Raw genomic sequence first — 17,132 nt, 5'->3', positions numbered from 1 at the left:
ACATTGCATCATTAACGAGTCTTTGCGGTCGCCTGATTGTCGATGTGTAAACACGAACTTCGTACCGTCTTCCAGAAAATTCCAATTAAGCCCCGAAGAAAGCATAATATAGTCTGAATTTTGTATTTTAGGATCGTCTTATAGTACCACTTAGACACTGAACACGTATGGTAATTGTCAAAGACCATTCTTCACACTTGATGCACAAAATAACAAACCTGTGAAAATTTGGACCAAATTGGTCATTAGGTTGCAAGAAAATGATGAAAGAAAAACACCCTTGTACATAATAGTGTGCTTTCAGATCATATTTTAGTGAAAAATAACCTCTTTCTGAAAAACTACGTTACTTCAGAGGGAGTCGTTTCCCACAATGTGTTATACCATCAACAGCTCTCCAATGCTCGTTACCAAGTCGGTTTTTAAGTTAATATTTGTTTTGAGTATTTACCAAACGTGTACCTTCCCTTTAATGAGACGTTCAACATATCATTCATTTCAGTATTATGCAATTTTTCGTTAAAATGTTTTTGTATCATGTGGAAGTTTCTTCCATTTCCACATTGTTTCGGTCATTATTCTCGTATTTGTACTTACATTGTATATTCATAATTGTATGTTTGATTGTTTTTATTGACAATGTAAACTGAAATCACGGGTTAAAGAAGACGAGTTTATCATAAACAAAAGATAACAAATATTTATGCCTTTTTGTATACTTTTTTGTAATTGTCAAAGACCAGTATTACCATTTGATGTATCCCAACATATGCACAAAATAAAATAGCCGTGAAAACTATGGCTCTTTTGGTCATCGAAGTTGCAACACATAAAATCCAGAAAAAATTAAATGATGTCATATTTTCCCTGAGTTCTCAAGCATCAACTGTATCCGTAAAAGGCTCTAATTATCTTTGCCGTGAAGCAGATGAGATCCAATGCTAATTATTGCAAAGGCAGTCACAAAAAAAAGAGCAGTCGCAACATCCTGTGACAACAACAAAAGAGGTAAGTATTTGGTTTTAATTAACTCATACTTCGTTTGCAGGGCGCATGTATTTATTTTCACATCAGTGTAAACCAACGTTGTTTATCGCCAACCAGTCCTGTCATCGACGGGACCCACACTCTGTAAACATCAGCCCCGGGTCGCCCCACCTCTAACACGTGCCACAAGTTCAATCTTTGTACTCATGTAGATTCAATATCATAGTGAAACACAAACTAAATCGATTGGAGTGTTGTTTCAATGACGGACAATGCCGTCAGTGGGTCATTTCAAGCTCTCGTATACTCTCGCAATGCAAAAAAGTGAAAACTCTTTTTCGAGTGGTCTACTCTTTTAGATTGAAGTTTGCATCTTTTTGAGTGTTTTTTTCACTCTGTCCTTGAGTGAAACCCCTCTAAAAGAGTGAAATAACCACCAATCTTTTTAAAGAGCCATATGAGGGACAACTCATAATGTACAGAGTGGTGTTTTCACTCTTTTCCATTAGAGAGTATATTAATAGAGTCCTCCTCTCTCACTATGTAACACAGCCTTTTCTCACTACTTATCTATTTACATTTTGTCGTCTTTGATTAGCCTAGAACTTTAATTCTTTGTATTATGTCGTCAGCATTTTGTAATGAAAATGTTCGTCTTGTCCTTGTTTCGTGATTCGCTGTTTGTTTGTTTGTTTGTTTGTTTGTTTGTTTGTTTGTTTGTTTGTTTGTTTGTTTGTTTGTTTGTTTGTTTGTTTGTTTGTTTGTTTGTTTGTTTGTTTGAAAATGTCTGATTTCTACAAGCCTCGGCTTACTTTAACAGCCTCATGCACTTGCTCCTCTCTTTTAGATTTAACAATTCAATATTAAATGAAGTTATTTAAAAGAAAAATTGTTATTTCCTAGTTAGGCGTTTTTATTATGTTATACCTTTCTATTGTACTGATAAATTCTCATATTTTATTTTTTTCTAAAAAAAGCATGGAGGACACGTCAAATTTAATTGATGGAGAAATAAATATATACTGGGAGCCCTGGACATTATTGTTTTCACCCTAGCTGGTGATACTGTTAGTTTGCAAGCTGTCGCCGATTGTGCAAATACAAGCGGGGATGTTGTTTGCAGTGAAGGTCTGTAAAACACACATCTCATGTTGAGCTCAAACGATCGGGAGTATTGCAAAAAAAAAAAAAAGTTTGTTAAAGGATTTTTTTTAATGCAATTTCGCCCCAAACAAGGCTAAAAGCCACTATAGGTAAGGGTTACAAGAAGAAAGTGATTAAACATGAAAATAACTCGAGCTGAAGGCAGGAATTGATATTCCTCTCAAAATAGTGTTGTGTTTTCTTGCGGGTGTTTTCTTGAAAGAAGAAAATGGATTTTGCCACTATGAAGAAAAGGTCTCTTAAAAGACAATCTTTTACCAGAATTAATATCGGCGAATGTTGATCAATAATGTCTTCTTTTGAAAAGAGTACAAGAGTTGAAGCATCCATTTTGATTTCTCTAATCGTGGTTCGATTAAATAGCGTTAACGAAAATTTGTTATTTTCAAAGGATTTTACGCAATAAACCTAGGCTATAACGTACAAGCACAAATTATGATACAAACACAAAAACCTAGAGCATGTATCCCGAGACCCGAAATCTCGCGTAAAACAATGACATCACACTCTATAAATAGATCACTACACTACATTTTTCATAGGGTTCTTGCCTCTTTCCTTCTTCTTGCTTCGTCTATACCCAATCAGGCTCAATGTAAAAATGTAAATGAAAAGCAAAAACGATATCTTTGTAAGGAGCTCTTCATGTTTCCGGCTCGTTAACTTTAACAACCGCACCTCGCCCGTTGTAATCGTTAAAACAAAATGGCCACCGTGCTTTGGTTTACAGGAGGAATTCGCACCAATCATTTTGATTGCAGCTGAGTAAGTGCTTTTCTGAGAGAAACGAGGATTGGCGCCCGGGAAGAAATACACACACACTCACAAAAAAAAGAGGGGAAAAATACGTGGAATTAAAACCGTCACTCGGAAAAATCAGAGATTTGTTTGAAGTACCCGAGTCGCACGTGATCAAACACTTGGATAGCACAAATCATATATAACTATATCTCATCGACGAGCCATGGCGTTTACCTACCCCCTAGTTCAAACAACCAACGGGACTGGAGATGTGAACAGATGAATGATTCCCATGGTGGGAACTCTATTATATGGAACTGTAGAATCAGCGAGATATCTAATGGAGATGCAGAAACAAATACAACACGAAAACTCATGCAGATATTTGATAGCTTCTTTTAGAAGAAGCTCAAACATACTTTAATGTTAAGAAGTAACATGAAGATGGTCAACACCTTAACAGTGCCGGTGCCTGAAAGTTTTAGAAAATGTTGCTCTTCAAACAAAAATAATTATACACTTTATCTTACACATTGACTATGGTTAAGACAAAGAGTGGCATGTACGATTCTGGACCTTTCTGGCGGACAAGATACAGCACTTGTTATATAGGAAACTGTGCATGACGTATAAAGTCAACAGATATACGATAACCATACTGGGGGAAGTTTTGAGATGTGACCCCCTTCTTCATTTCTAAAGCTTATACACAATCAGTGCCATTTCCACACAAAAAAGTCATATTTGATGCCTTCTTCTAGGCTGTGTACAAAATGTGACTGTAGGCAAAGCAGACTATGTGCCTCATTTGTAAGAATGAACATGTCACAGCTTACCACGACCTACTATAATTACATCCTGAAACCATTTCAACTCCAGCACCAGTAGCCGAGTTGGCAATCGTGTTGAAACCATTCACATCAACAAACTGTACCCCAAGGTTACACATTCACTCCTGGGTGAAGGGAAGCAATTATCTTTCCCAAGAAAATCAGTATCCCGACCAGCGTTTGAACCGTGACTCAACCAAAAGAACCGTCTTCCCTTCCGACACTGTGAGAGAGACAGACTATGTCAAGTCTATTTCACTTCGTATCAAGAGCAAGTCTATTACCAAAGGAAATCCCGTACTTATGATATGACTGCAGACTGGCATACACTTATATTGGAGAGGTTTCATCGATAAGGTATAAAAGATGATATCGTTGAAAACGACTTCCCTTCGCAAAGGTTTCAAGGAAGTTGTGAGAAATCGTGAAGCAATAACTATTGATATTTTCATTTCATTGAGCTTCACTGAGTAATGGATATGTGTGCTATAAGAAGTCACTATTATTTCATTATTTTCATTTTTTGCCTCTGATTAATTGCGAATTCAATGGTTATCAGAGAAGCGAACTTAACGCGGGTCAAATCTGATCCGGATGTGTTTAATGGTGTTCAGAACAGAGAAGTCTCCCGAACACCCGAACAATCTACTCCGCGGTAGTAGAATAAAGAAAGACAGTTCTCGTAGAACCAACTCTACCTGGCAAGTAGATACATGCATGGTGTTACCGCAAACCAAATATATATACATTTTGTTTTGTTTCTCGTCTCTACTTTAACAAAAAATATGAGTCAAATAAATCACAATCTTCGACACATGCGAAACTCTTCTTGGTGGGTCAAGTTACCTCAGCCTAAAATATTAATTTTCAATCACGGACACTCGGAGTCCTTTTTGTCGCACTGCATTATTGAACGGGTAGAGAGCGACTGACTGTAACAGACGTCAGGTTTGTGTACATACACTGAACCTTTTCTGAAGTACGTGCTTTCTGCGGTAGAAAGCAATCATGACACTGTTCCCGGTAACCTCGTTTCGTGTTCCCGAGGATGTATTAGATTTTTTTTCTTTTTTTTCTTGTCTGTCCAGTAGACTGTTTTGAGATGGATTTTTCTTTTTTTTTTTTTTTCTTTTTTTTGGGGGGGGGGGGGGGGGGCTGTGGGTGTGGGTGAGTTGGGTGTTGGATCGTTTGTTTGTTTGATTTGTTTTGTTTGTTTTGTTGTTGTTATTTAGATTTCTGTTGGTTTTGTTCCAGAACGCGTCTTACCGCTAACCAGATGCATTATTATCACATGATTGCTGTTGAGTATATAGTTACAACAGTATTGTTTATCAGTTTGATTCTTTGTACCACATACGCTATTTTAAGTTTTACAAGGTGCCACCTTTAATGGATGTACCCGCAGTTTTATACAGTTTACTCTAAGAAGAAAGTTGTTTTAGTCTTTAAAAGGAGGGCTTTGCTTTTTATGACTGCAAGCTTATGAGTTTTTTTAGTTTTAACGTAACATTTTTCAATACAGATTCAATGTAATGCAAGAGACCTAAAGATCAACTCTTCTATCTAGAAACATTTATTGAGGTTATTCCCTCAAGGTGAACAACCACGGGCGTCCATGTTCTCCCGAAAGTCAATAATTCTCGCACCCCCTTGACACAACGAAGCCCAACTGGACGAAATCACCCTCCAGCCAGGTATCGACCCGGGAGGCAGGGGGTCAGCACTCACCCCTCTCAACGGTAGGCTACAGCTATTAAAACACGCCTTGCACTTCACTCCTCGGTGTTCATTTCTTCATTGATTTTGTCCGGTCGCAGTTCGCTCAATGTGTTCGGAACACCATTCGATTTCCAGGGGTTTAAACCTCTCACGCACGACCAGTGCATTTAACCCACGGATCGTTTGGTAGTACTTTTTCAAGGGTTCATTTGAAGGTATTTTTTTTTTATAAGGTGGATTGTAATTTAGAATTTCCATTAAGGAATGAATCATTATGCAAGCATTGTTGGTTTAAGAAAGTCTACCTGATTTCTTTTTTTAATTTATAAAGGAGACAACATCAGTAAACATAAATTGTAAACTGCCGGTAGTTTGTCTCCTCCACAGACTCAAGTTATTATATTGACGAACATTGTCCCTTTTTTCTTTTTTTTTTGATATTTCTAAGGAGCTTTTGAAGTGCCATCCGACATGATGAGATCATGCGATATTAACCTGCCGGATAATGACATCAGAAACATAATATGACGACATATTGAGATGATTTTTCTCGAGATGACGACATCCTGAAATTAAGATGTATTCCCGATATATCTTATTTTAGGATGTCGACAACCTGAACGTAGAATGTCGACTTTCCGAGCTAACTCATCTCGAATGATAACGGCCCGAAAAAAATACATGAAAAACGGCATTCTTACTTTCGAGATAAATTGTCTCTTGATGTCGTCATCTTCTCAAGATCTACTTGCTGTATGGCACTTTTAGAGCTCCGTACTCTCTAACAGTTTTGAGACTGAAATTCACTCTAATTGATTGAAACTAGGAGACAAAATCAAAAGCAGTAACCACTTGTTTCAATATAATTATAATATCAATAATAATATTTTAGGCCCTTTTGTGATAATTAGAGTGAATTTCAATCTAAAACTTTGAGAGAGTAACGATTGATCTTATTTAAGAATGTAATCTTAAAGACACTGGACACTATGAACCTATTGGTAATTACTCAAAATAACTTGGTAACAAGATATGGAGAGCTATTGATAGTATAAAACAATGTGGGGAAACGGCTCCCTCGGAAGTAACGAAGTTTTCAATATATAGAGGACTTTTCCACTAACACATTTGAATTTGATTCCGAGACCTCAGAATTAGATTTTGAGAGGCCCGCTGAAATCACACAACTTCGTGTGGCAAGGGTGTTTTTTCCCCCAATATTATCTAGCAACTTCGGCGACCAATTGAGTTCAATGTTTCACAGGTTTGTTAATTTTTATGCATATATGTTAAGATACACCAAGTGGGAAGACTGGTCTTTGACAATTACCAAAAGTGTCCAATGTCTTTTAACCCTTACAGGGTTTATATAATATACAAAGGTTCGATCTGTACTGTTCGTTCTTATACTTCCGTTTTATACATCACGTCTTCTGTCTACAATTTAAACTTCCCTTTAAAATGGTTATCATATTATGTGGTTGCGAAAAAAAAATGTAGAGCAAAATTGCCAACCATGGGCACCAACGCTTGTAATTTAAATTAAACTGTGGAAAAGTGTCTTCCCTTGGGGTTTAATTGTTGCTCATTTTGTGAATCAAAGCTTCGGGAACGGTTTGTTCCGCCCTGTCGAGTCCTGTCTCATAAAGATGAAACTGCTTACGTGCCGAGCGTGGTGCTGCCGCGAGCTAGAGGGGCAAGCTAGGAACGGATATGGTTCAATTTGATTTCTAAAATGGAAACTGTGTCGAGAGAAACAAGTATTTTGTTAATCATTGGTGAGTGTCGTGACTGAATGATAATGGGAGAACTTGGGGAGTTTTTTTTTTTTTCGCATTGAAACAGATGCATTAAGTCGGCCATCTTTGGTGACAATTAAATTTATTTTATGCAAACGACTTTGCTGTTCTTTTAGACGTGATTGTTACATCCCTAATTAATGCGTCAATCTGGAGGTTGAAGATGAACATAATTATGTTTAAATCTCCACTCTTAATGAGTGAATGCTTACAAAACTTGAATTCAAACTCATCAACTCAAAAAAGTACCAACATTGTGATGTTTTTTCCCCCACCTTTTGCAAAAATGCTTCAAAAAAAGGCACTTAAATATTTGTTCACATTTATTTTTCTTAATCCTTGGTGGTTTGATAATAAAGGTCTAACATTTGCATATGTTTATATATCCAATGTCTATTTCTATTTCGATATTTGGCATATGTACATTCGCAATGTGTCCACTATAAAATATACCAGAATGTCATATTAATGTTTGATGCGCCGTAGCACCTTGTAAACCCTTATAAAGTGCTAACTAATTGGGTCTCAAAATTCATCACTGCAATAACCTATCTTTCTGAAAGTTTGTGTATATACTCAGCGCCTTGAATACCTTGTTTGGTAGATACGTGCGCTATATAAGACTTCGATATTATTATATTAAGAGTTTACACTGCTCTACAATTGACGACGGAGCAAAGCCTATAGTTTTAGAAAATACCCAAAGTCTATAACACAAAATTTAAAAAAATAATAATACAAAAGTCCTTGAGATGTTTGATGTCAACTCACGCCTTCTCACCGAGTAATTTACAAGTCCACCCCAGACCATCATCCTTAAAAAAAAAATGGAAATTACAGTCCATCAAAAAGAGGGTCTAACGCTGTTTAATCACCATAGCATGCTGCTTTTCCTATCAGTGGACTCAACTTGCAGTAGACTACGTGTATCCAATTCTAATCAAAGCATATTTCTCGCTTCCGTATGGGTGATATTGAGAGCCATGGGCCATTGCTGTTAATCCATCCTTTAAATAGCCCCTCAGGGCTGGTATGAAATAGAAGACGAAGGTATCGGTGACACTCCCAAACACGCATTAAACACAGCTTCACACGCACGTGTGTTGAAGGTTGTTTGGGATTTTTTTTTTTTTTTTTTTTTTTTTTTTTTTTTTGCAGGAATGGTGTTTCCTTGTGTCAGCGCTGTTTCACCCAAGATGAGATATTTTCTGGATGTTCAGAATTGGTAGAATGGTTATCAAATGATTAAAAAAAGGAAGGAAGTGTACCGTTTCCTTTTGTCAGCGCTGAAAATCCAGCTTGATTATTATTATCATTATTATTTTTGTTTTACTTGGATTAAAACAAAATTACATTCAGAAGTGGGAGGAAATGCTTTCAAATGATTACAAAATTAAAGGAACACGTTGCCTTGAATCGGTCGAGTTGGTCTTTGAAAAACGTTTGTAACCGTTTGTTATAAAATGCATATGGTTAGACAGACGATTGTGTTCATTGTAGAACACAATGATCCACACAAATTTGCCTCGAAATTGCGTGGTTTTCCTTTTACTTTGCGAACTAACACGGTCGGCCATTTATAAGAGTCAAAAATTTGACTCCCATAAATGGCCAACCGTGTTAGTCGACGAGGTAAAAGGAAAACCACGCAATTTCGAGTGATACTTGTGTGGATCATTGTATTCTACTTTTAAAATATATTTCTAATCATATGCATTTTATAACAAACGGTTACAAACGCTTATCAAAGACCAACTCGACCGATCCAAGGCAACGTGTTCCTTTAAGATAATTTCTTTCTTGTTGTTGTGCATAAAAAAAATAGAAAAATGTTTGACGTTCAGAACTGGGGCTGGAACGTTTTGGAATAATTGTGTTTGCCAAATCACAACGGGCTCTCTCTCTTATATGCTAATTCTTGCAATTGCATTATTCAAGGCCGAATTTCTCAATCCAAGAAAAAAATATTACACTCGTGGACTAAAAAATCAACAAAAATTTGAAGTTATTTGTGTTAAAGGCAGTGGACACTATTGGTAATTACTCAAAATAATGATCATCATAAAACCTTTCTTGATTATGAGTAATGTGGAGAGGATGATGGTACTATACATTGTGAGAAACAGCTCCCTCTGAAGTGACATAGTTTTCGAGAAAGAAGTAATTTTCCACAAATTTGATTTCGAGACCTCAAGTTTAGAATTTGAGGTCTCGAAATCTAGCATTAAAAAGGCACACAACTTCGTATGACAAGGGTGTTTTTTCTTTCATTATTATCTCGCAACTTCGACGTCGAACTGAGCTCAAATTTTTACAGGTTTGTTATTTCATGCATATGTTGAGATACACCAAGTGAGAAGACTGGTCTTTGACATTTGCCGATAGTGTCCACTGTCTTTAACAGACAAAGGCAATAAGGCCTAAATGTACTGTTTATCTTATTTTATTTCGATGTGCAAATGTACATTTTTTACATGAAACGCGTGCAGTATGGCTGAATATGTACACAGCGTTCTGACTTGAAACATTCCTGCATTGCAAAGTGTCTGTGCCATCACACCGATCAAACATAGCCTATGTACGTATGTAAATCGCACATTAAAACCCACACAGGCACTCATATCTCTTTCTGCACATACATAAATAACAGTAAGTGCCGAGTAGTCTATATGCAAATACCTGGCAATACTGATCATTGCAAATAACTTGCACATTGTTTTTTTTACAGTCCGAGCCGGGCCTTCACGACCTTGTAAGCTGCTGAGGCCGAGACGTCCACAAACAAGCAATTTTAATCTTGGAGCTTCATAAAAAAAATACTTAGACTCCATTCCGCTGCCAAACATTTTGTTGATTAATTTGGACGGTGCGATGAAATATTAATTAAAAACCATCCAGCAGCGGCGCGTGTGACGTCACGTCAGCGAGAGCCGCGCATGCGCGGAGTAGCACCTGGGCGCTAATAGAGTGCCAATCGCTCAGTGATCGATATTTGCTGGTTGCGCTGGTACTAATGACTAGTGCAGCGCATCAGATCCTAATCGATAAGTTATGTATCGGCTGGATCTGAACGTGACTAAAGGAAGACGATATCATAAACATCGTCTGAGACCTTGACAGTCTACACTGTGGCTATAAAGTGCCTTAAAGGCATTGGACACTTTGGGTAATTACTCCAAAATAATATTTAATTGCATACAAACCTGACTTAAAGCCATTATACACTTTCGGTAAACAGTTTTGTCCAAGTCCCACACTTCGTGTATCACAACTTATATATAATTATAACAAATCTGTGGAAATTTAGGCTCAATCGGACATCGGAGTCGGGAAAAAATAACGGGAAAACCCACTCCTGTTTTCGCGCGTTTCGCCGTGTCATGACATGTGTTTATAACAAATCCGTAATTCTCGTTAACGAGAATTTATATTGTTTTACCGTTTTCTCAAAAAGTAAAGCATTTCATGGACTAATATTTCAAGAGAAGTCTTTCACCATTACCTTCTGTAAACCCTGTAAATTATTTGTAAATCTGTGAACTTTTTTTTTTTTTCTGTACCGAAAGGGTCCAATGGCTTTAACCTCTCAGTTTTATGTTAATACAGGATTACAGTAAACAATTACAGATTATGCTATAACACTTGCATTTTATCCAATTACTCATGAAAAGTGCTCCTTTAAATACATCGGACACATTTGGTAATTACTAAAAATACATTGGCATAAACACTTACGCTACTTGATTACGAGCAATGTGGAGCTGTTGATCAATAGTATAAAACATTGTGAGAAACCCCTATGAAGTAACGTAGTTTTTGAGAAAGAGATAACTTCTCACTAAAATATTTGAATCTCAGAAAGACTTCAGGCCCGAAGCTTTTCTCATGCATCTGAGAGCACATCGGCAACAATAGTGTATTTTGTGGTGCAGGTCTTAATTTTGAACCATTATTCCATATTGTTTTAAAACGTGTACATTGTTGTTCTCCTATTTTTATATTTCTTTTGTGTTTTATTGGCTATGTGATAAATGCTTAAACTGATAATATTGAGCTCTTTCTATTTAAACAACTGCGGGTCGTGTTGTCATGCCAATCGATAATCTATGTAAACATTTCCACAGATTTGTTTACTTTAATAGTTTGCTATTATCTTCATCATCAACATACACTGTCAATTCTCTTGGTTTATTTTTTAGCTTGGTGAACTGAATATGAAACTAAGAACAGTTTTACATCTTTCTTCATGATAAATGGCCATGACCAGTTCACTTCATCTTTGTGTATCTCCCTTCCTTCATGTTCTTCTAACCCTTTTCACTTCGCTCATTTAGTAGCCCCTTTCATACGAGAGCAATTAGCAAGGGTAACTTGCTAAATTGTAGCAAGGTTGTAACATTACCTCGTGTGGCCCCCATCACCAACAAGAGTCACAAGAGTCTGCCATTACACCCAAAACTACGACGACGACAACGGGGGACAAAATAATGTCCGTGCGCCATGACCGTCAACACTGCGGATAACGACACTTCTTTTGATTTCAAATTTAATTATTATACATTTTCCTTAATGATTCATGTGTATAGGGAAACCGCAAAACAAAATGGTGCAGTTTCTCAAAATTCGTAGTCTGCCAAACGTGGGAATTCGATTTTCCCCCATTGTACGCATTTGCAATATTCATTCCCATCCGAAGCCCTTCTGTTCTTCGGTAAAAACTTCCCAAGCAAATTCTGTGCCACAAATTCTGTGAGCCATTCCGAAAAGAACGTGCTCCAACTCCACATTGCAGTAAGAAAACACGGCCTCTCTACTAATAAACACCGACCATCAAAATAATAATTAAGTGAGAGAAAATGATCCTTTAATAATGGTAGATATCTTCCGGTCGGTCGGTTTTCGGGTATTGTTTACCATCGATCCCCCATCAACCAGAGACCCTTGCCGTGGTGCGGTCCTGGCGACGGGGCGGGCAACAAGCAGCGGCTGACGGTCTTACAATACCATGCCATTCATTGCCATCATGAAGACACCGGACAATTTGGGTGTTTAATTAAAATGTTGGTTTTTGCTGGATAGTGACGGCTGGAATTGAATTAGGCATGCTATGCAGTGCGGTATCATCTTTACGACATGCCGCGGTAATATGGGAAAATTTAGACCTTTGTTTAGATGTCTATTACCGTTTCGTGGGAAACAATTGACTGATTGTGTGATTCAGCAGAGAACCATTGTTTTCGTCAAAAGCCCAGAAAAAAAATTCATAGATTCTTGTTTAATATTCTTACGGCACTTTGAATGGTAAAATTCCATTGTCACTTATCAAAGGATTAATTACTTTACGTTATGCACTTTTTACACCAGACGAGAGCTGTTCATGCATTTACACTCTATAAAATAATAATAGTAATAATAGTGTGTGTTTCCTATGAGTTATTTGCGGTGTTAATAATATCAAATAAATAACAAGCAAAATAATAGCGTAATTTGTTTTACTTTTATGGTGTAAAATACAAAGACCGAGACAATAAACATTTTTCCACAGCGATGTTAAAATTAACATGTGTGTACAAACCAATAGGTGATGTTGCCAAAAACACAAGGCGTGAAAATGTCCGGAAAATTCCTAAAATCTCTCAGCGATAGTAGACTCAAAAGCAAGACAAGTTCTCAAAAGAACATAATTTAATAGAATAGAAACACACATGTTACCGCAAACCAAACATTAAGGGTGCTTTCGTTTAGCTTCCCTGGGTCGACCACGGTCTGCCCTCGGTACGTTCGAACAGTTTTGACGTAATTCCAGGGGCTCGCCCGGGTCAGCCCCCCACCCTGCATGTGGAGTGGGTCACTTGGGGTGACCCGAGATGCATGACGTCACCACGAGAGGGCGAGCGTGATCGTTCGATAGCTTTTGTCAGGGTCTCACCCGAGTGAGCACTGCGGGGTCAACCCAGGGAAGCACCCAATGATAATGTCTCTGTTTAACTTGTTATAAAACAAAATAGCACTTACCCGCATTAGCTCGTATTGTTGGGCTTCGTATAGACCCCACACGGTTTCGTGCAATACACCTATACGAAGCCTCATGTACGGCACTGACGTAATCATCGGGTAAAAAAGGCGGGAAAGTCAAAGTACCATTTTCTGTCACGAGGCGCAAGTTCTCCACCTCAACGACCGGGCTATCGTCATCGGCTAGAATCCATTGGACAGTGGGTGTTGGTTGACCGTAGGCGGAGCATACGAGTGTGGCACCGCTGTTGTGAGCGAAGTCGACACGGGGAGGGGGGACTGAGACGAACTGGGGGCCGATGAGCTGTGTGAGCTCCCCAGAGACGATGTGAAAAACTGCAAAGTAAATCAAAACCACGTCAAGATTATGACAACATTCAAAAATACAAAAGTGAACGAAACTCGTTAATGGGCTCATCGTAGACCTTTTCGCAAACACCTATTGCGCAAGCGCTAGCTGTTAAGTGAGGTGCATGCTGGTCTAGCTAGCGCTCAATCTTGATCGTTAGCTAGACCAGCATGCAACTCATTACACGCATATTTGCGAGTATTTGCGATAAAGGTCTATGGTAAAGAGGTAAAATAAAGGTTGAGCACCTCCACGCGACCCCTGCAAAATCACAAAGCGATGGTATAAATTTAATGGGGATTTATGCTTTTGAGCATAGCTATATTGAGTTGGGCCACTGTATTGAAAATTAGAAGTCATAAACAGAGAAACCGGCTATAAGCACCAAGAGAGAAAACAATACAAATCTCAGCAATTCAACCAATGAACTGATATAATGTTAAGCCAAAATAACCCGTCCCATAAAACATCCAGTCTTTCCCAAAATCCACGTGGGTATTTTGCTCTATTCATTGTAAATTTCTTCTCGTTTTTTTTACTGGGGTTTCTACGTGTACTTAATGACAAGAAAACGAGAAAACAGCGATGAATGATTTCTGGAAACAACGCAAAGAAAACAGAAAAACCATGTGAACATCTCTTGGATAATTGCATCTTTGTTCTGCAAATACAACGTTTCGAAATGTTTCCTTAATATATCTTTTGTGAAAAAAAGGTAATGAGTTCTACGTTGTACAGAAGCCAATGGTCAGCGTTGAACTTAAATGTGTACTTATCATAGAATAAAATGCAAAGTATACATTACTTTCCAGACATAATAGACAACATCCTATTTTATTCGTGTTTATTTTGTTGTGGTTAGCCGCAAGTAAACATACAAAAAAATAGCAGGGTTATTACTTTTTTTATGGAGTCGAAATATTACGCGCTCGCGGGCATTGTCCTTGTGATCGCACGTTGTTAAAATGAAAAGCAAACGAGGAATAATTATGCTGGTACACACAAAGGATCATTGGCAGGTCTGGTGACAGAATCATTATAATTTCTCTACAAGTGCCGTCACTTTGTGCTATCAAATTCACAACTTGTCAATGCTATTTCAATATTATCGTAACGCCTTGAACTAGTGTTCAACTTGTCAAGGCAGACTATCACGAGCCTTTCCATGGTTCCATTTTAAACACAAACGTAAAGCAACTTAAAGCCATTGGACACTTTCGGTTAACAGTATTGTCCAAGGCCCACACTTTGTGTATCACAACTTATATACTATAAAATAACAAACCTGTGAAAATTTAGGCTCAATCAGTCATCGGAGTCGAGAGAAAATAACGGGAAAACCCGCCCTTGTTTCCGCACGTTTCGCCGTGCCATGACATGCGTTTAAAATAAATCCGTAAATCTCGATATCGAGAATTGATATTGTTTTAGTGTTTTCTCAAAAAGTAAAACATTTCATGGAATAATATTTCAAGAGAAGTCTGTCACCATTACCTTCTGTAAACCCTGTAAGTTATTTGTAAATCTGTGAACTTATAATTTTTTTCTGTTTTCGAAAGTGTCCAATGGCTTTAAATGCTTAACAGCTTCTGGTTACCAGCCACAATACCATTTCACATGGGCCGTTTGTGACTAGTTTCCTGCTTATTTTTGCTTAGCAGGAAAACATTATAAGCGCCTATAGTCTGCCATTGCTTACTCCATCGAACTATTGTTAACAGTTAGTTTCATAATCGGTGATATATTTTTTGAGTGAACACAATCCCGTTCAGTTGTCTAAACCGATATAGAGCTTTTAGGCCGAATAAAACAAGTGCAGAGTCATTTAGAAGTATTTAAAACATCGTTGATTTTTAGCTCACTTGTGTGGCTATTGGTGCACTTGGTGAACAGCGCAAAATTATGTTTTCTTTCACAAACAGTTTTGTTGTCAAAAACAAACAGTTTTTGTTTTCAAGTTACGACAGAAATTGTCATGCGTAATAATACGGGGAAAGTACGCAATACATCGATTGTATTGATTAAGAAAAACTAGATCACATTGGCGTGAACACTACAATGGCCTTTGTTTAATGGAAGGTGACGGCTACTCTATGTCATTTTTAATGACAAATTTACAAATAATTTGTTTCACATGGGAGCTTGTTTTCAAATCAGTATCATGTGCGATCAGGACAATAGACAAAATGATTGTATGATTATAAAACTGATGGTTAATAAATGGCGTGTATGCTCGATTTTAATTTTACTGTATAAGGGGCTACATGACAATTAAAATTGTACTTGTACCAAATTTCTATGAATACTTGTAATTTCAAAGATTGTATGTAAATATATATATAGTAGATCCGATTTTAAAGAAAAATATGATCTTTGTTTGATTTTTTTTTCTTTCTCGTTCTTGATACGCACGTACTACACTTGCACAGTCTGCCTGCACCATGCACGTTATGTGATTAGTGTAATTATTTTGTGGCTACTTTTTTCGCACATCAACTCTCATTACAAAAGTGACTCACAGGAAAAAAATCAAGATCTGGAAATACTGATAACAAGAAAGATTGTTATTATCAAACAAATGTAGATTTCCGGCAAGATATGTTTCTTAATGCGTATAAGACCTCCCGGGCTTACAGTCAGGCACGCATAGTGGTTAGATGTTATTCATTTTGACAACAGCACGACATGTGTGATAGGAATGACAGGTCGATATTGCAGTAATGAAACTAATTTCACAGAGCTGCTTTGGCACAAAAAGTAGCTAAGCACATCAAAATTATGCTTACCAGAATAAGGTTACCAGCCAAACTATCATGTCACATTTACAATTTTGTGACTGGTATCCTGCTCATTTCTGCTTAGCAATGTTTGCAAAACCCAGTGTCATTTTCTAACGTATGCTAACCTTCTTTTACTCAAGACAAGGTATACATCCGTATGGACTGTAAAGGGGGTAACCCTGTTGCAGCCCTTGGTAGGTGGCAACTGGCAATGGCCCCTGGAAGAACAACAAAAATTGTTGCCTAGCCCACACCTTGAAGTGGCAATCAGGCCTTGTGTGTCTGGCGAATTGCATAAAACAAAAGCATTGGCACGGTAATGTTTGAAAAACCTATTGCCACTCTTATGTCTGTCTCATTTCTTTCTTTGAGTAAAGATAATGTAGCAGTATAAATTATGCTTCGGGCATGCTTTACCGTCTTTCAATCAAGACAAGGTAGCTGTCTTTGACAGGGTAGAGGGCAATGTTTACAAAACCTATTGTCACTCTCTTGTCTCCTTCATTACCTTCTTTGAATCAAGATAATGTACAGAGTGACAACATCGGCACAAAATACGTATTTTGTATGCTATTAACCCTCTTTTTCAGCGCCTTTGATCAATTTTGTGGACATATGGCGCTTTGTATATGCTGTTATAAGTATTATTACTCAAGACATGGTAGAGCATTAAAGACTATGTTTGCAAAACATATTGTCACTTTTTTCTCTGTCTCACTTTTTCTTTGAATAAAGATAAAGTAGGCCT

At 37.6% G+C, this 17,132-nt stretch overlaps 1 protein-coding gene across 2 annotated transcripts in view; it reads right to left on the bottom strand.

Moving 5' to 3' along the window:
• LOC139951361 (cell adhesion molecule DSCAM-like) overlaps positions 1–17,132 on the bottom strand; it is a 76,427-nt gene that overhangs the window by 47,229 nt on the left and 12,066 nt on the right. For both annotated transcript variants that reach the window (XM_071950220.1, XM_071950221.1), the window contains exon 2: positions 13,256–13,591. In XM_071950220.1, the coding sequence (XP_071806321.1) occupies positions 13,256–13,591 (336 nt within the window). The remainder of the gene's footprint in view (positions 1–13,255; positions 13,592–17,132) is intronic.

This window comes from Asterias amurensis, chromosome 19 (genome assembly GCF_032118995.1).
Source record: "Asterias amurensis chromosome 19, ASM3211899v1".
Taxonomy (NCBI): Eukaryota; Metazoa; Echinodermata; class Asteroidea; order Forcipulatida; family Asteriidae; genus Asterias; species Asterias amurensis.
This window is presented reverse-complemented; position numbering and strand designations above follow the sequence as displayed.